Source organism: Copidosoma floridanum, unplaced genomic scaffold, assembly GCF_036245765.1.
Source record: "Copidosoma floridanum isolate Cflo_tuat_1 unplaced genomic scaffold, Cflo_Japanese_pri ptg000006l, whole genome shotgun sequence".
In the NCBI taxonomy this organism is placed as follows: Eukaryota; Metazoa; Arthropoda; class Insecta; order Hymenoptera; family Encyrtidae; genus Copidosoma; species Copidosoma floridanum.
Genome location: NW_028321883.1, coordinates 812,027 through 836,329, shown reverse-complemented (window position 1 = coordinate 836,329; position 24,303 = coordinate 812,027). Strand labels below are relative to the sequence as shown.

At 37.7% G+C, this 24,303-nt stretch overlaps 2 protein-coding genes across 6 annotated transcripts in view; one reads left to right on the top strand and one right to left on the bottom strand.

Annotated features, from left to right (window-relative positions):
• Atg9 (autophagy-related protein 9) overlaps positions 1 to 24,303 on the bottom strand; it is a 363,261-nt gene that overhangs the window by 302,451 nt on the left and 36,507 nt on the right. The window lies entirely within an intron of this gene.
• Positions 19,532 to 24,067, top strand: LOC149375489 (uncharacterized). Its single transcript, XM_089598511.1, has 6 exons — positions 19,532 to 19,763; positions 20,190 to 20,395; positions 20,444 to 21,130; positions 21,290 to 21,593; positions 21,639 to 23,526; positions 23,638 to 24,067. The coding sequence occupies exons 1-6, from the start codon at positions 19,532 to 19,534 to the stop codon at positions 24,065 to 24,067; spliced, it is 3,747 nt and encodes a 1,248-aa protein (XP_089454637.1).

The following is a 24,303-nucleotide window of genomic DNA, read 5'->3' as shown; positions in this document are numbered from 1 at the left end:
TTTTGAACTAACTACCACACTTGTACGTCTGCTACGTATACATAATGACACATGTGTGTGACACGCGTAGAGCAGATAAGGTTAGTGTTTCAGCATCCAGATTCTCTTTAAATTAATTATTACTGGCAAAGTCTCAACATAGCATCAACTGTTATGATAAGCTGGAGTTCCTTATATGGTTCGGTATAAATTGTTTCTTAATTTAAATCCAATTTTTCAAGGTAGTGCATAAAAACAAAATTTTTATATTCAATTTGGTGCAGTAGCGTACCTTCAGATCGCACGTTTTTACCACGATGGACGCTGGCGTAGATTCTTTTATTTCCTCTAACTTCATTCTTGGAACGAATAAGAGTTGAAATCAACATATATTTCTCATATTCATATATTTCAAACGCAAAGAATCTTACCGAAAAAGTATTTGTTTTCTCCTTAGTTGTGTACTTTTTTCACGTCAATGAAATCAAAGTACCTTGGCATTTGAAAAGATCCTACTAGCAATGTGTCAGTTCACGTATATGGTTAATGACGGAAAAATTTTTTCTTCAATTGTTTTTTTTTAATAACATCGATACAGTCCATGTACGGAGTTCTCGACCTCGGGCTGGACACCAAGGAACGTGGTAGTATGAGGTCCGTTAAAGATAAGGCGTCAACTGATGAAAACAATAACAAAAATATTTATTAGTGAACAAAGGTATTGAGACGTGTTGTGTGCGCGAGAGCTGGAGTCATTCTGGGGAGCTACCATGCCATGGTGAAGGCCAGCTTAGAAAGCGCGTGATCTGCTTGGACGGAGGAGACATCTGGTGGCTCGTCTTAGTCGACTCGAGGAACGAGCTGCTGCTTGCAATAGTTGAAGGGCGAGTGCTTGTGACATCTCTCTTCTAAATTCATTTTCACCCGGCAAAACTGCAAATGATGAGAATGGAAGGGCTGCGAAGACGTATCTCTTGGTTGATATTGTTGAAGCGGAGACTGGGGCCGCTGTTGAGGTAATTGTATACCATCTTCAGTGGCCTGCGGGAGTAGTTAGTCTGTTATAGGGACCTGCTCGGTTTGAGCGGGCTGTTAAGCAGGGGTGTCTAGGTGTGCCAGCTTGAGAGCATGTGTGGAAATGGTCGTGAGTCGTCCGGAGACTTCAATGACGTAGTTTCTATCATCAATTCATCTGATCACCTTGTGCGGATCTGAGTAAGGTGGATCCACAAGTCGTCTGATGGAGTCAATCCATCTGAAGACGTGGGAGTAAGTCCTTAAGTCTCAATGGAAAAAGGGTTTTAGATCTGCTGTATGCCTAAACGTTGGTACCGGTTTTAAGGCTACTGTCAGGTTGCGCAAGGTGTACACGAAGGAGGTGGGATGAGCTACAGGCTGATGCGTGGCGACGAAAAAGTCTTGGAGGTAGTCGTTGAATGCTGAGCAGAGGCCCAGGAGGACGAGCAGTAAGGTGACGGGCCACAGAGTGTCTGGCACGCACACTAGTGCAGCTGTAATTGCGCGGTGGAAGCGCTCGATGATGCCATTGGACTACAGATGGTACGGCACTGTCCTGACGCGTTGAGCACCCAGGAACTTTGAGAGACCGGAGAAGAGAGCCAACTCAAATTTGGCCCCCTGATTCGTAGAGATAGTTAGAGAGGTGCTGTAGTGGGCTACCCACCTTTCTAGGGATGCCTTGGCTACCATCTGCACCTGTTGGTCCAGTATTGTGATGGCTGTGGATCACCTTGTGTACCGTTTAATGATGGTGAGGTAATACTGGGACCCTTGTATCAGCGGCAACTGTACAAGATCCATGTGGACATGGCTGAAGCGGGTCAAAAGCGTTGCGAACGTACCGAGGGCGGCTCAGTTATGAAAATGCACCTTAGCTCTCTGGCACTGGATGCATTGTTGAGCCCAAGAAGCAACGTCCTTCCGCATGCTTGGCCAGAAAAAAAACGTTGTGCCGCTGCCTTTTCTATTGCTTTCATACTTGGGTGCGTGAGATTGTATGCAGCCTCAAAAGCCGTACGCCATGCGCCTGAGGGCGACGGGGATGTAAGTTCTCACCAGGCCCGTGAAAGTCTTGGCGAATAGCTGGTGACCATCGACAAGAAGGGGTTGCAAAGGGATCCTGAAGAGCTGCGAAAGCTCATCGTCTATGACCAGATCAGCTACGATGTTGGCAACGTCGAGGATTCTAGGCATTTAGATAGCCTCTGTCCTTAAAAGAGCGTCTGCAACCATGTTCTCTTCCCATTTGAAGTAGTGTATGCTGGTGTTGAACTGTAGTATGTAATCCAGGTGACGAGCTTACCTAGATGAAGCTTTGTGTGCCAGTTGCTGGTGAGCGTTTACCAGGAGACGATGATTCGTGAGGATGACGAAGCTTCTGTCTTCGACGAAGTGCTTAAAGTGATTAACGGCGGCGTAAATAGCCAGCAGCTTTCTATCATAGGTGATGTACCTTTGCTCAGTCAGCGTTAGCTTCCTTGAAAAGAAGTCAAGAGATTTCTAGTGGCCTTCGGGAAGCTCCTGCTCCAAGGCAGCACCAATCACGGTGGAGGAGACGTCTGAGCGAAGGGTGTGGGGTGCATGGTGCTAAAGGAAGGTTGTGGTAGCCGCTTCTGCCAAAGCTTCCTTGGCCCCAACGAAAGCTGCTTCAGCCTGAGGCGACCAGGTAAGCTTCACCTTTTTCTGCTTCTCCAGAAGGCCCTTCAAGAGGTCGATAAGCGGTGCGAGGATGTCTGCAGCCCTGGGAATGCACATATTGTAATAGTTGAGCATCCCCAGGAAGCTGCACAGCTCTGATGGGTGCAACAGTTGTGGAGAGTCCTGGACCACAGATACCTTGGCCGGGGGTGGCGAAAATCCTTGCACCGCCACACTGTGACAGTGTAGCCGAGGAAGGTGACTTGCTCCTGCCCAAAAATACACTTTTCAGCGTTAATCTGCACATTGGTTCACTGGAGCATCTTGACGAGCGTCTGCAGGTGCCAGAAGGGTGTCAAGTGGTCCAGCAAGAACACGAAGAAATCGTCGAGGTAGGCTCAAACGAACAGGAGTTCACGCAGCAGATGGTCGACAGCCTACTGTGAAGATAAGGCCGCGTTTTTTTGGCCCAGCAACGGTCTTGTGAACTTAAACAGTCCAAAAGGCGTTGAGCTGGCCATCTTCGGAATGCCCTGGTCGTTGATCGGGATTAGATAAAAGGCAAACTTTGTCAAGTCAATGAACGAGAAGACCTAGCCAGCCGCTTCTTATAAGAGGCCCTCTACGATGGGCAAGGGGTAGCGGTCTGGTGTGGTGTTAGGGTTCAGGCGGGTATAGTCCCCTGTGACACAATATGTTGGGCTTCGAGACGAAGTGTAATGGGCTGGCCTGTTAACTAAATGACGGCCGGATAATTTTCTGTTCCAGCAGGGACTAGATCTCCTTCTTCGATGTGGCCCTCTTGTGTCCATGGAGGCTGCGGGGTTTCTCGTGGAGCGGTGGCCCAGTGGTTACAATGCTGGGTTGCACTGGAAGGTTTGGTGTGACAGCCAGGCCACTGTAAACGGAGGTAAGGCCCTTGAACAAGCAAAGAATCTGTTCATACTCCTGTTGAAATGACCCTGGAGCTGCTGCATTAAGCACTGCGTGGAAAGAGTAGAGTTCTGCCTTGTGTAGCAGGCAAAGTGCGAGCAGTCCAATTAGCTGGGCGATAAGATTCCTGCTTCTAACGTCAACCAGCAGGCCAAACTTGAAAAGAAGATCTGCATCAATAATAGCCAATGAAATGTCGGCAACGATGAATAGCCAGCTAAAGTCCCTGCGTAGCCCTAAGTCTACTGACGTAACGTGCGTGCCGTAAGTAGCGATAGGTGAGAGGTTAGTAGCATGAAGCGTGAGCTTCTGCTATGTCCTGAGCTTCTTGAAGACTGACTTGGGCATAATAGACTTCTGAGCCTGAGTCAACGAGGAAAAGTGTGGGTTGTTTACCTACCTCTGCCATCATCAACAGAAGGTATTTCGCTAGTTTCCCTGGTTGAAAGAGCAGGGCTGGATGCAATGAATACCATCTGAGCCAAACTTGCGATGTTATCGACAGAAGTCCTGGTTCTGTCCCAATGTAGTGCTGCTGTGCTGCTTGGATTGATTCCTGGACATAGAACGCGTTCTGACCCTCTTTTGCTGTTGGTTTTGTACAATTGCCGTCAGCTGACTAACCGGAAGGGAGAGAGTTGCGACTTGCTGAGCCAGAGAAATATCAGTTGCGGAAACAGAAGAGAAACAGGAGTCCGACGAGGTTGATAAGATACACGGGGATGGGCGAGTTAAGCCCGTCACAGCACAGACAGAAGAGCTGGTGTCCATCAGCTCATCAGCAGCGATGCTAAGCTCTTCCAAGAAGGTTGTCTTCAATACCTTGAGCAAGCGAGAGATGTGCGCGGGCAAAATATGAAGCCATGTAACCTTGAGCACATCCTCTGAGACTTTTGTGCCAGCCAGGGTTTTCATTAAGCGCAAAAGCTGGGATGGCTTTTTGTCACCCAACTCAAGCTTGTTAAAATGGTGGTCAAGTTGCTTCTTCTCAGAGTCAGCTAGTCTAAAAAGAATAGATTTTTTAAGATCAGCGAACAGATTTGTCTCTGGATTATTTGACAGAATGTCGACTAAGTCTGAGATGACCGTGGCGTCCAAGGTTGCTAAGACTAGATCATATTTATCTCTGGCGTTGTTTATTTTATATACGTCAAAGACTGACTCAACGAAAAAAATTCAGGCTTTGGGTTCGAAGGCCCAGAAAAAAGGTAGGTTCGATCTGGTTATTGTTTGAGCTATGGCGAGATCTGTCTCTGGTGTATCATGGCCAGTGAGATCCTTCTGCTACTTCTCAAAAACGTTCTCTTCTGATTCTTGAACATCTTTCTCAGCTCTTTGCTTGAGCTGCGCAGCGAGAGCATTTTGTTCCTTCCACGCGTACGGGGTCTCCACCGGTCTTTTTGTGTGTTTCGTCTTCCTCTTCGCTGTCAGCCAGGGTGGAGGGTGATAGGCCTGCAACGACTTCAACAGTCGGTTTCAAAGCAGTGGAGCTAAGAGAAGAGGCAGCGGGCTATTGGCTTTAGTTGGACAGCTACTTGAAGCACGAAGGAAAAATTCTTCAACAGGGCGGAAAAGACGCACGCGAACGCAGCCAAGAAGGCAGCTGAATTAGTGTAGCAAGGAAGGAACGATAGACGAATCTTTCTGCAGCAAAATGGTGAATGATGCAAGGGCAATTCCGTACACTGACTCCAGGCACTGGAATTGACGAAGCGCAAATGGCAGTGGGCAGGTACGAACGAAGCCGTTACACTGAAAAGTCTGTAATTGTAGATAGGGCTTCATGTTGACACTCACGCACTTTCTTTGACTCATCTCAAATTAAAAAAAAGTTCAGGTCACCACTATAGAACTCTCTATATTTATTTATTAGTTAACAAAGGTGTTGAAATGTGTGTAATACACAAGTATAACCTATATATCTTTCATCTTTAAGTGCTGCCTATGACGATTTTTTGAATGTTTATTATAAAAAAACTTTGGCTTACTAAAAATTTATTTTTTTATAGCCACTATGTTTATAGAATTTTATTGATCGATTTTCGATATTAGCATACTCTTGTAACGCTACTAAGTGCTACTATCCGTTAAAAATCTTATGTTTTACACTTATAGATAAAAGCTACTTGAGTTATTTCTAGTAAATATTCAAACATTTATTGTCAGTATTACAGTAAATAATATTTTCTATGTTTTACAACAGTATTTTTCCAACCATAAATATATTATGCATGAAACTTTCTGAAATCACTTGTATCAAAGAATTTTAAGTGTATAAATATTCTTCTTTGTTAATTAGATGATATGTATCACTTAATAGATCTATCTCAACCTAAACATAGCCAACACCTATTGCGCTACGAGCAGAGTTTCACAAGCCGCCAGTATTAGATATATGCTTGTACAAAGAAACGTTGATAATTTTGTATCCGCTGAGTATCTGGATACTATAAGCATATAAATTGTACGTATTTTTACCACGTCCCCTTCACAATTCTCCAAATACATTGACAAAAACCGTGCAATCGGCATGTACTTGGCTCTATAGTAACAATACCATATCCAGTGCTATTTATCACAGAACTAGAATATGGGTAATCAAGCAACGCAAACAACAAAATACTACGAGGTGTAATCAAAAAGTAAGGTGACTTTTCATTTTTATAAAAAAATATTTATTTATTCATCTAAAACTATGTTATCCCCTTCAAAATAATCTCCCTCATATACAATGCACTTGTGCCAACGCTTTTTCTAGTCGTCAAAACACTTCTGAAATGCTATTTTGGGTATTGCTTTGAGCTCCTCCAGCGATGTAGCCTAAATCTCCTCAATCGTGGCAAATCTTCGTCCTTTCATGGGTTTTTTCAATTTTGGAAAGAGGAAAAAGTCGCTGGGGGTCAAGTCTGGTGAATATGGTGGCTGAGGCATAATGGAAGTACTATTTTTGGCCAAAAAACTACTAACTAATAACGACTTGTGCACAGGTGCATTATCACGGTGTTCGCGGATACACGTCTCATACCCAAAACATCCGTCAAAATTGATTGTCATGAGCCAAACGATATGTCAAGATCATCAGCTACTTCTCTAATCGTAATTCAACGATCGTTTAGCAACATTTCTTTCACTTTCTGAACATTTTCGTCGGTGTTTGACGTGCTGGGTCCCCCAGAGCGAGGTTCATCATTAACATTTCCTCGGCCCTCTTGGAATAACTTATACCACTTATAAACATTTTTTCTGCTCATAGTTGACTTACCATATGCCACTGTCAACATTTCAAGAGTTTTTGATTAATTAATACCATTTTTTAAACAAAAATTAATACAAACTCTTTGCTCCATTATTCAAAAAAAAAAAAAAATCGCCGAGTACGCAAACACGAGTCTAACCCTTAAGTCTCTCACATAAAAACAACACATGCTATATAGTCAAAAGTATGAACATATGATTGTGACTAGTGTACCAACATAATAATAAAAAAAATTTTTAACTTAGAGTGTAAAGAGCGCGGGCAACTCAAAAAGTCACCTTACTTTTTGATTATACCTCGTAAAAATATTTTATAATTATTACTATACATTCCACGACCTTTATCTTTTCTTTAGGTATTCTACACTAGCGATTTATAATATAAATTAAATACATTGTTAATAATATGTGGCAAACAACTTCATTCAGATACTGAGTATAAAATAAGAAAAATTGTTAAAATCAATTTGACGAAAACGTTGAGAATACACTATCTATAGAAGTTGACAAAAAAAACTGGAGCATAATAAAAGTCTTATTTTAAGCAATATCATTAGATAATTTATTGTATTTTTTGGGAATGACGTGAAATGATTTAAGATTATTTTACACAGGAACTTACCAACTATCTCAATCGATATCCTATTTAGCAGAGTTACTGAAAAAAATGGTTTAATTACGCTAAGTTCTAATAACGAGCAACCGGATATGGTTCGATTTTAAGTAACATCAAGTAAGGCATATAAATCTTAAAACTTACAAATGTTACATACATTATGCTGCAAATACGATCTGTCTAAGTAGTATTGAACATTACTGTTGCAGATACACCAACGATAAGACAAATTGGATGCTGTTCTCACGTAGCTTTAATCGTTTATTATTAAGTTATGCTAAATAACTCTAAAAGATCATTCAACCAGCTAAGACATTAACATAAATTTTGAAATTTAAAAGGATTTACCTAACAGTTAAAGAAAATAGTGAAAAAAAAGATCAGACGTAGTTCTAGCAGAAACATTTTTTTTAATCTCATTTTTTCATAATTTTTCAAACATTGCGTGGAGTAACAAGCAATAATTGCGATAATTTAAAGCAGAAAAAAATGGAATCATTTTATAAGTAAAAATGTTACTAAAGCATCTTTGTTTCAAACTTATAATTCTTACGTTAAAAAAAATGAGAAAAAGGCGTTATGCTAACAAATAGTCAGAAACCTCATTTTTACTTTAATGTGTTATCCAATAAAGTCTTAATAAACTCACATATTGAAAAAAACAGAAGTTTTAGATGATTTTACGTACTTTTTGAGGTAACGTTGGCGTCAAATTGTCTAAAAAAAGGGCAAAATTGTCTCACAAAAAAGTTTAAAAAAATTTAAGATGATATAAAATAATTTTAAATATAACACCAACGAAATTTCAGTCTAAAGCTGACTTTGGAAAAAGATACGTATTTAAAAAATTAAATATTTTTTTTAAGTTACGATAAGCGAGAATAATAGTAAAAAAATTTTAACTTTAAAAAAGCTATAATAAATAAATTTTATATATACCTAAATATGTATGTATGTATAAAATCACTGTACTCAATAATTTTTTTTTGAAATTTTTTGACTACTCAGGGTAAAAAGAAAAAAAAGTTAAAATCACATTTTTTTCACATAAGGTTAGGGGGAGATTTTGTTGGACCTAGGGCTCAATTTACTTTTAGTTATAAGTTTTATGAAACAATGATATTGGATAGAAAAAAAAAAAAAAAAAAAAAAAAAAAAAAAAAAAAAAAAAAAAAAAAAAATAAGGGAACCACACTATTATTAAGGGGGGTACAACTTATTAACTAGTAAACACAATCATTATGGATCTTTTGAGTAATAGTCTTGAATCTTCCACAAAAATAGAGTAGTAAATACTTAATTAGGAAATGTTTATTGTGAAAGGCACAATCGTAAGTTACTTGAGAATAATAAATTTTATTTTCACAAACAAAAAATATTAAGAAAATTTCTAAATAGAATCAATAATTTTTTAGGAACTACATCCTAAATATGTGTTGAAATTTTACAGATTGTATTATAACTACTTAATAATTAAAAATAATGCGATAAACGTGCATATGCGACGGATGTAAAAGAACAGTGGTTATTCTTAAGTATCAAAATCCATAACTTCAGTTTACCTTTCAAAACAATATTTTAAATATTATAGCAAATTTTTCGATTCTTAAGCAACATTATTGCATCCACCATATTAATTTCTAAGATTCAGTTTGAAATTTCGTACTTAACAACTCTAAGATGATAGATGGCGTAGCAGTTAGTATCTAGATAAAGAAACGGGGGGTATGTTAGTTGAAATTACGTTCAAAATCGTAGAGATTCTACGATTTACCTTGATTCTACACGTAAAAAAATGTTCATCATACAAGTAGATACATGTAGATACATGTATATACATGTATGATACCTTACATACATGCATACGTTTCTATGAGTAACGTTAAAGATATACTATGCTACGTATTATAGTTTTACTTTGATTATCACAACGCAGAGTCGAGACGTTGATATGTATAAACAGCCATATGTAAATACATATACATCTGGCTGAAGCCCGTAGCTCTAGAGGTAGCACTCAAATAGTCCATTGGTCTCGTACAGTACCCCCTCCACGGACTCATTGAGTTCAACACTGTCTTGAGATGTATGAGTACAACGTTCTGAGCTAGATGGCACCCGGTTAGTTGAGCTGTACAAGTTCAGTACCTACTTGGAAGTTCCTACCCCAAGTAACATGTACTTTTTTAACACAAAATTTTTTTGCGTATAGCTGGGATGTACTTGAGACGATAGCTTTACCGTTTAAATAATTTCTACTAGGGTGAATAATTAAGTCCTTTCTAGAGAAATTTGTAAGGGGCTTGTATAAAAGGCTCATATACTTAAGGAAAAAGAGAAAAATTAAGGACAAAAAAAAAAAAAAAAAATTATAGGAAGAGATTTATATGTGTTAAAATACAATGGGTACACTTGGAATCCCAACACACTATTCTTTTAAGCGACACGAAGAGTCACATTAGACAGTTTTTTTATGTAATGTTGCAAAATAATTTTTTAATTTTTGGCCCATTAAAATATTTAATTGATATCTTAGATCCAGAATTTTGAATTCCCAATTACTTTAGTAAGATTTATAATACATTTTCAGTAATTTATAAACTTTTCAGCAGTTACATTAGATCCAACATATTAGATTCCAAAATACTAATAATAAATTCATTGTGAACAATCTCTTAAATATAGCAGGTCATAATTTTTTAAATATAGTTACCTTAAACTGCTAAGAATATAGTCTGTTAATTTATTATCACAATTTCATTTTAGTTTTTCACAAATTCACTGTATGTTGTACGTAGACTGGAAAAAAGGAGCACATTTAATTGCTAAAGGGAGCTATATACTAGTGGCGCTTTGCCCTTTACGCTCACGATTCCCCTATTTCCAGGATTCAAAATTGATTAAGAAAATAAAAAAGTTTCTGTTTTTTTTTTACCATCTTTTAACTTCATCGAAAATTTTACTAAAAATAATGAGAGCAATAGGACCATCTACTACGAATAACAATAAAAATAAGCAAATATGCATTATTATAGATTTTATCTCCATAGGTACTTACATAGTATATATGTAGGTACAATAAACAGAAGAACGTAAACACCATAAGTTTTAGTATTTGTCTTAAAACGGCTTTTTTAAAGATTGTGCACAAGACTGATTAGCAACGACTTCCACGATTATTATTATTACATAATTATATAAATTTAATACTAACTTGATTTTGCTTTACATGGTAACACAAATCCTACTTAAGTTTTTTACAACATTATCACTTATACGCACACTGGGCCTACTACGGAAAAAGTATAATTTTGCTACAATGCAAAGAGTGCGTATTAAGTGATAATCTTGTAAAAAAAATATTGGTAGGATTTTTGTTACCATGTTAAGTAAAACTTAGTAAGTATTACATCTTTATGCACGTTCCATTGATATATAAATGATGGCAACAAAAAAAGTCAGCGCACCTGTCTATTTCCCTTATGGGCGGTGTGAAACATATAGATAAAGAAGATGTTCCGATTTTTTTTTAAATCTATTAAGGTTAATATGAAATATGATGTTCCAAGGAACAATATTAATAAGAGCATACAATTTCAGGAGACCTTAGGTGATAACAAAAAAAAACAACAAACCAGGGGGGATAAATGGGTCATGGGACCCACGGTAAGAACGAAATTCTTTGAACATGAGATGAGTATAGACACAATTTCTCAGGTAACAAGGGGCTCGTCAGACCCACAGAAAGAACGAAGCTCTGTAAATGTTAGTACTGCATTCATGTTGTTTACTAAAACAAACACTTGAAAAACGAAAAAAAAAAAAAAAAAAAAAATAGTTTACTACTCACGATGGTTGAACTTCGTGAGTACTGTATTTATGCACGACGTTCTCACGAAGTTCAACCATCGTGAGTAGTAAACTATTTTTTTTTTTTTTTTTTTTCGTTTTTCAAGTGTTTGTTTTAGTAAACAACATGAATGCAGTACTAACATTTACAGACCTTCATTCTTCCTGTGGGTCTGACGACCCCCTTGTTACCTGAGAAATTATGTCCATACTCATCTCATGTTTAAAGAACTTCGTTCTTACCGTGGGTCCCATGACCCATTTATCCCCCCTGGTTTGTTGTTTTTTTTTTTTATTTTATTTTATTTTTTTTTTCTTTATTTCTTGTTTTATTTTTTGTTTTTTTTTTCATATTTTATTTTATTACATTTTTTTTCATTTTTTTCTTTATTTCTTGTTTTATTTATTTTTTTTTTTTCATTTCTTGTTTTATTTTTTTTCATATTTCATGTTATTACATTTTTTTTCATTTTTTTGTATTTCCTTTATTTAATTTCTTTGTTATTTTCATATTAAATCTTTTTTTTTCATTCCCTTTTTTTTTTTTTTTTTCAATTTATATAATTATGTGACATTGTAACACAATTAGTTAGTCGAATTCAAAATCTTAAGAACCATTGATACGTTGTGCATTTCTATCGTATATGTTTATTTTAATAATTTATTTATAAAATAATTTATTTATAACAGTTATTATTAGTATTACTGTAATGCCAAAAAAAACCTCAGGTTTAATAAAAATCGGTCAGTATTTTATGCATCAAATGCATTTTTTTTTTTTTTTGAATACAAATACACAACTTATCATGAATTAAATGTAGTATCAGTGAATGCATATAAAAATGGAATATTATAGTTACGAACCGCACGATAAGTACAAGAAACCGATCTTCTATAGTCGGCAGCGCTTGTAGCAGAGTGGGGAAGGTACTGGACTCACGTGCAGGAGGTCGATGGTTCAAATCTCTTTATTGGAAAATGTTTTTTTTTTTTTTTTTTTTTTTAGAATTGTAAAAGAAAAAAATTCAAAGTGAAATAAAAGTTATTGTGGGAAAATAAAATTGTAATTGGTTTGAAAATTAATTGCTTGGGAGTGTGAGGGGGAATGGTGGGTAAAGGTGTGCAGAAGAGTAACACGGCACGGTTGACAGATATACATATATAGCGGGGAGAGGGGAAGTGTGTAGAGAACAGTAGGTGGGGGGAACGGGGTAAGGGGAGAAACTTGAAAGGCAGAGACTTTGGGTAAAACCACTTTCGTTTCCAAAAAAAAAAAAATCTGTCGGTTTTAAAATTCCAGGTTTTAACGCAGAGTCGAGACGTTGATATGTATAAACAGCCATATGTATATTTAAAACACTTTCGTTTCCAAAAAAAAAAAAATCTGTCGGTTTTAAAATTCCAGCCCCCCGAGTAACGCGACATAAAGAACTTCGTTCTAAAAATAAAGGTATAGTTATAGTAAAATAGAGTAGGGTGAACTCTAACATACAAAAAAATCAACCTAACAAGATATTGTTTTTTTGTTTCCTTATTTTATGGCTGATATCATAAAACGGTAGAATAAGACGTTTTTAGAAAAGGGTGTGAGGGGGGTGTAGACATATCCATCAAAATAAGTATATAATAGAGAAGATTTAAACGTAATGTAATTCACTTTCTACCTAATAAACTACCTTTGTTCAGAAAGTTTTTATTTATAATCAAGTTTATTGTTATTGAGACGGAAACTGATAAAATGAAAGAAACATAAATTGAAGTTATTGAACAGTGGAATTAAGGTGTAGACAAATATAAAAATAACAGGTATCTCAGCTAAATTTTAATTTTTTTCTAAAGGGGGTGGGGGATTGGCCTCGCTTAATCCTATCATTGAGCAATCTTAAAAAAAAATTTAACTTAATATAGAGGGTATGGGGGGCTGTGGTGGTACGTAATCCATATTGACCCTGTGACAAACTATCTTTACAATACATTTTAAGTTTTTATGAGAAGGATGTGGCGGTTTTTTTCAACACATTTTTTTGGGTGAAAATCACGAAGAAATTTAGAAAATTTTCCCTTATTTCGTGAAAAGGTGGGAGGTGTTGTGTTAGGCGTCAGATAACAGAATAATTGTAAAGTTTTTTGGGAATATTATAAATTTATAAGTGTGGGAAGAGGGTGACCACTTAATTCGCGAGGGGGCTGTAGAAAGTAGTATGGGCATGGGGGTTTACTCATTTTTTGTCGGGTTAAATTCACAGAAAAATATAGAGAATTTTCCCTTGTTTTTTAAGGGAGGCTGTAGGGAGACTATGGGGGTGGATAGGGATGTGTGGACAGACCCAACAAAATAACTACACAGTACAAGAAGATATATATATATGAAATTATGTTTCTTAGACGTAAATGATACAAAAAATGTTTCTTTGTAAATAACAAAGATGATTATTATTATATTTTACATACGATAACTTACTTAATTTAGTTGTCAATCCTACCTGTAAATAACAAAAAAATAACATTCAATGTTATTATTCACGTTATATCTCTTTTAATTACTTTAAAAAATAATTCTCGCTTAAATTCTTTGTGTTCAGTATAGCTTAATCACTCTTACTGTTTAATACGTATTTGCCACATATGCTAGGTTTTGAGTGTCTTAAAGTTAATGGTTATCATAAAGATTTAGCTCACCGACTTAATAACGCTTGTGGTTTGAACAAACTAAGGATATTTTCCTTACATCACATGCATAAATTAGTTAGAGACTATAAGTAGTTACGTTGAAGATGGTCTAAGCTTCAAGATATGGAACAACGATGATTCTGATTTTTTATAGTTTGTGTTGATCTTATACATAGGGTTTGATGTCTTTTCTAATATTTTATACGGTCCACTCATTATTGGGTTGAGTTTTTTTTTATTAAGTCGGTTGCCGTTTTCAATGCATATTCAAATACCAACATTAAAGTTATATTATTTCCTTTCTTTTCGTATAATATCTCGTTATAATTATGGTATTTCATACTATTGTTAAAAACTATTTTTATATCATCCTCTAATCGATGGATACTTCTGTCATTTATTGTTAGTTCCTTGGATAATATTGATGTATTTTTATCGTTTACTAAATATTTTAGGCTGAATATCAAGACTGTGTGTTTAGTTTTATTATATATATAGACACAATTGTTTGCTATTGTTGTCCATGCATTTTTTTTTGTTTATTCAACATTTTTGTGTTCTCGAGTCAAATTCACATAGATATATTAAAGCACAGCTGTGAGTAGAATTTCGACTCGTTTATGTCAATAAAATTGACGTGGATATATCAGTCCAAAAAGAAAGGATTGATTTTGGACACACAAAGAAAAAGAGAACACAATTGATAAACGTTTAACATGGTGGCTGTTTAGTAAATGCCAAAATAAAAACAATTATAAATAAAAAATTCAAATTTAAAAAAAAATCACAATGTGTCAACTTATTTAATGACGAAGAAATATCGCCCATTTTTATAAGCTCCAGATCATTCAAAAAAATGAGAAAAATTAAAGAATCTTTAGTGAACTCAAACTGATTGATATTGTTATCGATTCTTTTAATCAACAGGTTTCTTAATCAACAAAATAAACTTGTTCGATACAACAAACAAAAAAATGGAAATAAAAATTCAACAACTTACGATAGAGTTGTACGCAAAAGGAGACAGTTCAGCAAAATTCAGCAAGTTCATGAGCAGTGCAAAAGCTTTGTCGCAGTAAAAACTATGGTAACTGATTAAGTAGCTAAGAAATAGTGGCTACTTGCGATCAGCTCATCGACCCAGCGAGAAGTAGGCCGATCGGCTCAAGACAAGAGGGCAGCGGGCTCAGTAAGTTAGAAGCGTTTGGGGAGAAAGAGATCCATACATGGCAACAGATTACAAGTAGCGTAGATAAAATCAAATTAAAACTCTTGAAAAGTGTGTATGAGTGTTGCTCTTCACCAATCAATTAACCAATCCACTCCTCGAAAGGTACGAAGCACTCCTTTTGTGAGTTCAATGAAGTCGTTTGCATTTTGTATTTTTGATATTAATATATATATGCAAATCTTGTTAAGTGCTCTACTAAGAGATGTTAATATTTTTTGTAGATCGTAAACCACCGAATCTACCTATTGTGTCTACAGAGCCTGTTTTAGATGGATTGCTGGCCGGACTAAGATGTGACATGAGACAAATTTTATCTAGTCCTTTTGTTTTATTCTTTATACATACTTTGCAGTTTCCGTAGATTTAACTTATACTTCAAGATATATTTACTGCTGTTTAATTGGGCCGTACTTATTTTCCATTTGGTTTATAGATTTGTGTGTTTTGACTACAGACAACTCTATCGATAACTAATCTTTCATAATTATTAATTTGTCTAATTAATGGGCACGGCAAATCTAGCAGCTATTTTAGTTATTAATGTCTAAAAATGACTACTACTAAAACTATTGTTAATACCACAACGCACCGAATGATTATTCAATTAAAACTTAATTAAAATATCAAGCGATTTTCACCGCTCTGTTTGCAACAAGTTCACTTGAATAAACGAACAGTATTTAGCATTAGTAAAATTTAATAATATTTCTGAGTGGCTAAACTAGAGCAGTTCTAGATAAGTAGATTTACGACTATTGTTTTTTCTTCAATGTTTTCCCCCGGTAAGTTTTCCTGTGTCGTTTTCGAGCCAGCACATGAACAAGGTACGCTACTCCCTATAAAAAGGCCCAGAGGGCCCGAAAACACGCACTCTCACTCACTCTCTCTCTCTCTCTCTCTCTCTCTCTCTCTCTCTCTATATATATATATATATATATATATATATTTCTCTCTCTTGATTTTCACCCCTCGAACGGTGGACTGAGTAGTCACAGTCCGGCTCTGCTATTTGGTCTTCCACAAGCGCGGTTTGAATTTCAGCTTCGGACATCTAGCGCTGGTCCGCCACATGTACAATTGTTTTTCAAAAGTTGAATGAAAGTAAGTGTTTAAATTTATCAAATCTTTCTAACGTAATTTCTTTGTTTCTTTCCGGCGCGGGCCTAGCATTTAACGTGCACACCATTACTCGTGACAGTATTAGTACCCTTTGAACCTCGGAAATAAATGATCGATTGTTCATTACATGAAATCTAGAAATAACACCATTACTTGAGGCGGTATTGGTGAATTATAGACCAGTCACGAATTAAACCACAATTGGCCCCTTTACGTAGCCTCTAGAACAACACCTTTACTTGTGGTAATTTCTAGATCACGAACAGGACATCTTCAATAAGCCGCTGCGGGTAATATTGACAACTCTTAGAAGCACTGCGAGTGAATGCATCGGGATACCGCACAGCAACCACTTTAAAACATTGCAACTTGATTCCCTTCAGTCGAGAATGTTCGTATTCCCCTTTTCAAAAACTCTACCACGTAATTGAACTATCATCGAGCCCCGTGTCTTACCTACAAGCCTAGTGTGAGTCCCGAATAATTAAGCGCAAGCTTAGCCTCAAATAATTCGTTGCGCCGACGTAACAATAACGTACATTTCAGTACGTTAGGGATACTGCTATTGCTTTAGATTTAGTTGAATACGACTCTCAACAATATAAAATATTTAAGGAAGCTTGTAATGTTATGCTGCTAGAGATTAGTATATTATAGACATCAAACAACAAACTATATTATCAACATCTGCTGAAACTTTTTGTTCACTATTTACTTATGCCCCCTCAATTTCTAAGATGCTAAATTATAAGATTAAAGCAAGTCAGTCAAAAAGCATATTATACTTATAGGTATAGCTAAAGCGCAAGTAGCAAGGAAGGCTCATCACAGTCGTCGTCACCGCTTGCTTTTAGTACGAGCTCAGATGTACAGCTATTCGCTGTGTGCAAGTTGTTGGAGGACGTAAGAAAGAACGATAGCAGAACCTATGGTGAGAGAAAATTGCAGACTTGCAGAATTTTTGATGACTTAATTCACTGTAGATCATACATTATCAAGTTTTTGAAGTAGTCAGACATAGTGATAACGATAACTATCATGAACTTGAGCACCACAGTTTTTTTAGTGTAAAGAAATTTGTTGAGGTAAGTGGTTAAAATAAATAGAGTGCAGTTATTATATTATTAATAAGTATATTATACTATACTTCATGTGTACGAAAATGGCAAGTCACCTGCGACTATACGCGACTTATACGCATGACGGTTCGAGCAAAACTAACTCGAAGGACCTCTCTTGCAAACTGGTACACAACTACTCAATCAAGCCATCGTGCATGTCACTACAGTTCAAAATTATTATATTCTCAACACGCCTCCTTAATAAATTTGAATTGGTAGTTTGACTATAATATTTTCAAATTTTCTCTTAATTGCGCTAACTTAATTTTACCTAAAGACTTCGTAAATACATAGGCTTCTTTATCATCAGAATTTATTTTTACTATATCAATTTTGCATTCTTTAAAATTTTCATTTACAAAGTGGTAGTGAGTTTCGATATATTTAGAATATTTTGTGTAGTTGCTATATTTTGCAATACTTATTGCTCCTGTGTTGTCTTCATAAATTTTTACAGGTTTTACAATATTTATATTGAAGACTTTTAATAACTCAATTGTCCATAACACTTCACTCACAGCTTCAGACAATGCTACATATTCAGCTGCTGTTGATGATTTTGTGACGCTTTTCTGTTTTTTGGATTTACAAAACATAACATTATCAAATAACTTAATTACATAACCAGTGTTCACGAGAACGCGTTTTTAAAATGTAAACAAAGACCCTGAAGCTGCTGTTGCTGGTTGCGAGAGAGTACGGCCGAACTCAAACATATTCTTAGACGTCACATCCATGAACTAGCTTTTACACTTACATGTAAATTTACCTGCAAGTAAAATTTCGGCTATAATGGCTTTTCTCGCTCGCAAGCACGAGCAGTAAGGCTTTGTTTCTTGAGCAGATCAATCGCTCAGCAAAGCATAGTTGCGTCATTAACGACCTTTTGCGACTTCTAACATCGAACTTACCGAGTCTCGCTTAGCTCAAAGATTGTTCTGTTTTATTGTTTTTTTTCTTCTAATTAATTCATCTTGTTGATACTTTTAGTTGTTTCTTTTCTTCCGTTTTCAAACAAGCAAGCAAGCACACATATTTTTGTTATATTATAAAGTTTATATTTATTGTTACCTGTTTGTTAATAAATCTGGTTTTAAAAGTTAAACGAAACGAGTGCGTGGTTTATTTATATTCTCGAGTTTCTTGCGAGATTTTTTCAAGCCCTCGAAGAAACGCTTTTGACGCTGTAAAGGCAATACGTTGATCCGGCGGCATAAAAGTCGATATCGCGATACGCCGTTGGCTATTTAATTAAAAATTTATAGTTGGCATTGTCGCGAAAATAAACATGGTAGCAGAGCGTGGTTGCCTTTACTAGTGCCAAACAGTGACTTGAATTCAAGCATTTGGAAAAGGCTTAAACTAGTTTCAAGGATTTTGTACACCGTCGGCATCGACTGCACAAGTTATACCCTTGGACTTTACTAAGAATTACTCGAAGAGCAATTAGTTAACTTTGAAGTCGTTATGGATTTCCAAAAAACAATGTTAAAAACTCCTAAAGAAAAGCGTTCGATTGGTTGGTTTAAGACGCAACTCGAAAATTTAGAAAAACAGTGGGACGAATTTTATACGCCGCGCAAGAAACTTCTAGCATCAAAGGAAAGATTTAAGGACGAGAAATATTTCGAGTAAGACTATTATTCCTCAGCGATTGCACAATATACAAATACGAAGACTTTGATTTTAGGAGTAATAAATCCAGGACGCAATCAGTCATCGTTACAGGGTGATAATAATTATGTCGATATAACTATGGAATGCCCCTCCTATAGATCCCTTCTACCAAAAATCGAGTTGCCAAAATTTTCGGGTAACCAACTTCAATGGGAAACATTCAAGGAAATGTTTATCGCGCTTGTACATGACGCTCCAACGATTCCGCCAATCTTGAAGCTGCAATACCTAATTCTCTCGCTCGAAGGTGAAGCGGCTAATCGATTCAAAAATCTTCAGATTACTGCCGAAAACTATGAAAGTGTTTGGTTGTCAATTCAAGATCGTTACGACAACAAAAAAGTTCTTCTCTCAACACACATGTCTCATATCATTTCATGCCCGTCTATGTAAAAGAAATCGGTCGCTGAAATAAATTGCATTATGGACGTCGTGCGCGAGACCAAACAAGCTTTTGACAATTTGCATATTCCCGCTGAAAGAATGGGAGAGTTGTGGCTAACGCATCATATAGTAAGTAAGCTCGATACATCAACACGCTTAGAGTGGAAACGAGAGGCTGATAAGGCTAACGAATTTCCGACATATAACTCGCTCACCGAATTTCTCGAAAGGCTCGTTCGTGTGTTAGAAGCAGCTTCACCTGCCACCTCAAGTAGCTCGAACTCTCAGTCGAAGTCAAGCTCACAAAATTCATCAAACAAATCAAAATCGGTAGCTGCGCACACAACAGAAGTTACCTCAAACAAGAAAAATGCATCGTGTCTTTGCTGTCATGGAACGCACTATCTTTTCGCATGTCAAAACTTTAAAAATTTAAGCTTGTCTCAAAGATATGATTTTTGCAAAAAAGAGAAGTTGTGTTTGAATTGTCTTCAAACTTCTCATTTTGCCAAGCATTGCCCTTCGCCTAAACGATGCTTTGTCTGTCAGGGAAAACACCACACAAGGTTACATAACAATTCTCATGGATCGACATCAAAACCTGCAGTTGCAAACGACTCTTTGTCATCGTCTGACTCTAGAGACGCTTCTTCAGTCCATTTTTTGAGTCAGGGAATTGCTAAGAGTGTTTCAGCAGGCAAATCAATTCTTTTGGCTGCTGCATCTGTAGCGCTAGCAGACGCACATGGCAACAAGGTCACTGTGCGTGCTCTCATCGATCCAGGAGCTGAGAGATCATTCGTCGCGGAACATGTGCTTTCGCAGCTTTCACTCAAAGCTCAGAAAATCTCTCGCTTGATAACTGGCGTGGGAGCTGAGGTAACTTCGATCGCTCGAAAGGAAGTAAGTATCTCACTGCTGTCTAACGTCGATAAAAATTTTGTCATTCAGTATTCGGCTTTGGTGTTGGACAAACTCACTAATCTCTTGCCGAAAGTCGACGTTGATCAAAACCAATGGTCACATACGAAAAGTCTCAACCTGGCCGATCCTTTATTCTTTAAGCCAAGTCGAATCGATTGCATCCTCGGTGCAGATGTTTATTCATCAATCATCATTGACGGCTTAGTGAACGGTCCAGCGGGAACCCCAATAGCTCAGAACTCTGTGTTCAGATGGATTCTGACAGGAGCTCCTGCAAATAGTCAATCGTGTCATCATTCTTCAGTTCAGGTGTTTCACACATACACTGAACCCTCTCTCGATAAATTCATGGAGAAATTCTGGGAGATAGAGGAGGTCCCTCAAGAAAGACACCTCACCCCAGAAGAGCAATTTTGTGAAGATTACTTCTCTCTTACTTACACTCGTAACCCTCAAGGTCGTTTCGTCGTTCGACTGCCATTTTTTAAGCAAGTCTCGTTTTTTGGTTCGCGAGATATAGCCGTAGATTGTCTTTTTCGCTCTGAAACGCGTCTAATCAAAAATCTACTCCTCGCCGACAAGTACAAGGCTTTTATGCAGGAGTACTTGGATTTAAAGCACATGGAATTAGTCCCGTTAAATCAAATTTCACGTGAAGCTTACTACATGCCTCATTATGCAGTTTTTAGACAAGATAAGCCTGAAAAAATCAGGGTAGTATTCAATGCTTCCTAAAAGGATGTAAGTAAATGTTCGCTTAATGATGCACTGTCTCCAGGTCCAAAACTTTAAGCGGACATCACAATCGTCTTAACTCGATGGCGATTTAAAAAATTAGTTTTTGTTACTGATATTATCAAAATGTTTCGACAGATTCTGATTCATCTTGATGATGCAGACTGGCAGCACCTTAAGTGGCGACCCTCAGTTGCGCAGCCTTTGCAGGATTATAGAGCGCTTACCGTCACCTACGGCACGGCTCCAGTACCTTATTTGGCTCTTCGAGTACTCAAACAGCTGGCTCAGGACGGCCGTACGACGCATCCAGAGGCATCCAAGCTTCTGGACCATCAAATCTACGTGGACGACATATTCGGAGGCGCGAACGAGGTCGACTTACCTATCGAACGACGTGATCAGCTGATCCAGCTTATGGCATCAGCAGGGATGGAGTTGGGTAAATGGTCAGCAAATAATTAAAGTCTTCTTGATGGAATTGTAGCTGGTAACATTGATGAGGTCCCCGTCGACGTGGATGAGACGGTATCAACGCTAGGTCTCAAGTGGCTTCCTCAAGCAGATAATTTTATTTTTAAACCTACAACAGCACCCTCTTCATCGATCATAACAAAGAGAATTATTCTCTCAGAAACTGCTAAATTATTCGATCCATTAGGTTGGCTTGCACCGGTCATCGTAACTGCAAAAATCATGAAGCAGGATCTATGGATCAATAAGTTCGATTGGGACGTACCGATTCGAGGAGATCTCTTGCAGCAGTGGATGAAGTTCCGTAACTCTCTGACAAAATTAGACATCATTAAAGTGCCCAGATGGATAGGTTGTTCTGAAACATTTTCTTGGCAGCTTCACGGTTTTGCTGACGTTTCAAAGCGAGCCTACGCTGCAGCAGTCTACGCTGTAGTTCCTGATCAATCTTCGGTTCTTCTTATGGCCAAAACAAAGGTCGCTCCAACAAAAATGGAGACTCTTCCTCGGTTGGAGCTCTGTGGAGCACTGTTGCTTGTTCGCCTAACTAAGCACCTGCTACCTAAGCTGCATCGACAACCACAGTATATTCACTTCTGGTCCGACTCCAAAGTCGTGCTAAATTGGCTAAAAGGTCATCCATCAAGATGGCAAACCTTTATCGCCAATCGAGTAAGCGAAATTACATCTTTGTATCCACAAGCTGAGTGGCGACATGTAATGTCCTCGTACAATGCTGCCGACTGCGCAACTCGAGGACTTACACCTCAGCAACTCTCCGAACATAGCCTGTGGTGGTCAGGACCCATATGGATGACGTCACCACAATCAACATGGCCTTCAACAACAGATGATGACTACGCCGATCAACAGAGCATTCAAACATTGGTAATGCAGGAGGCAGCTTTACAAAAGCATGTCGACAACGACTGTCTGATATATCTGCAACGCTTCTCTAGTTTTGCTAAGATACGCCGTATCCTCGCCTATTGCGCGCGATGGATACTCAACGCTCGTCAGGTAACTGGCAAACGTCAATACACTTACCTATCAGCTCAAGAGCTTTCTTGGGCTTCTGCCTCTTGTTTTAAAGCACTACAACGTCGACATTTTCCCATCGAATTGGAGCAGCTACAGGCCAACAAACCACTTTCTAAGCGAAGCAATTTGGTACGATTGGCACCCTACTTAGACGAGATTGGCCTCATTAGAGTTGGCGGCCGTTTAGAAAATGCTCCACTTCCATACAGTGAGCGACACCCTATCGTCCTGCCTGACAATGACACAATCGTAAAGCGACTTGTCCAAGATACACACATTAAGACACTGCATGGAGGAGTACAACTCATGCTCTCACAGTTGTACCGAACTGTGTGGATCACACGAGCCCATCAGCTCGTCACACGAGTCTACCGGAATTGCTACAAGTGCATCAGACACAACCAGAAAAGTGGAAATCAGCAGATGGCTGCACTACCAATTCAAAGAGTTACTCCACTTCATCCATTCGCCATAACTGGGATAGACTACGCAGGGCCAATCCCAGTGCTTTTCTCCAAAGGTCGGGGTGCAAAAAGCACGAAAGGTTATGTAGTAATTTTTGTTGGATTTGTAGTCAGAGCTATCCACATCGAGATCGTGTCTGATCTTACGACCGACGCATTCATCGCTGCGTATGATCGCTTCACAGCTCGACGAGGAGTCTGCGACACGATCTACTCAGACAACGCAACAACGTTTAAAAGGGCATCGGCGGAGCTCGCCCGCATGTTTTCTAAGACCTCTGAGTTCAACAAATCGGTCGCTGGTCAACTTGCAACTAGAGGCTCAACATGGAAGTTTATTCCACCACGAGCGCCCCACTTTGTCGGCCTATGGGAGGCTGGAGTGCGCAGCTTCAAGTATCACTTCAAAAGATTAATTGGCGACTCCAAGCTTACTTTTGAAGAGCTTTCTACGGTGGCAGCTAAAGTTTAAGCTTGTCTAAACTCTCGCCCTCTATCCCCATTAAGTACAGAGCCCACCGAACTAACAGCTTTAACACCAGGTCACTTTCTCATTGGTTCATCGTGCCTCTCACATCCAGAAGAAGTCGAGAAAAAGTTGCAGTTAAGCACTAGTAATCGCTGGAATTTGCTATGCCAAATGCGCAACTCTTTCTGGAAACGTTGGAGAGGCGAGGTTTTACAACAGCTTCAGCAACGTAACAAGTGGTTACATCCTCAACCCAATCTACAAATAGATAATATTGTACTGTTAAGGCGGCCACTTGGAAAAGTCACGACGCTCCATCCTGGTAAGGACGGACTCGTTAGAGCAGTCATGGTCAAGACGGCTGATAGTAGCTTTGTACGCCCTATCGTTAAGCTAATAAAGCTCCCAGTCGACACGGACGTTAATGATACCTACCAGCAGCTACAATTAACGAATACAACTTCTTAACAATCCATGTGAAAAATTTTAGCAAATTCAACAAAAAATTGACATTTTAATAATTTAAAAAAAAATGTACTAGTATCGATTTTTTTTCTTTTCAAACAATTTTTTTCTAATCGAAGATTCGTTATGTATTTTTTACTTTTGTGAAACTTAATTACATATTGTAAGAGGATGAGCGATCCTCATTCGCTTGTCTTGCCCTAGCATAAAAGAGAAATTTCAGTTTTACATTTTTTTTT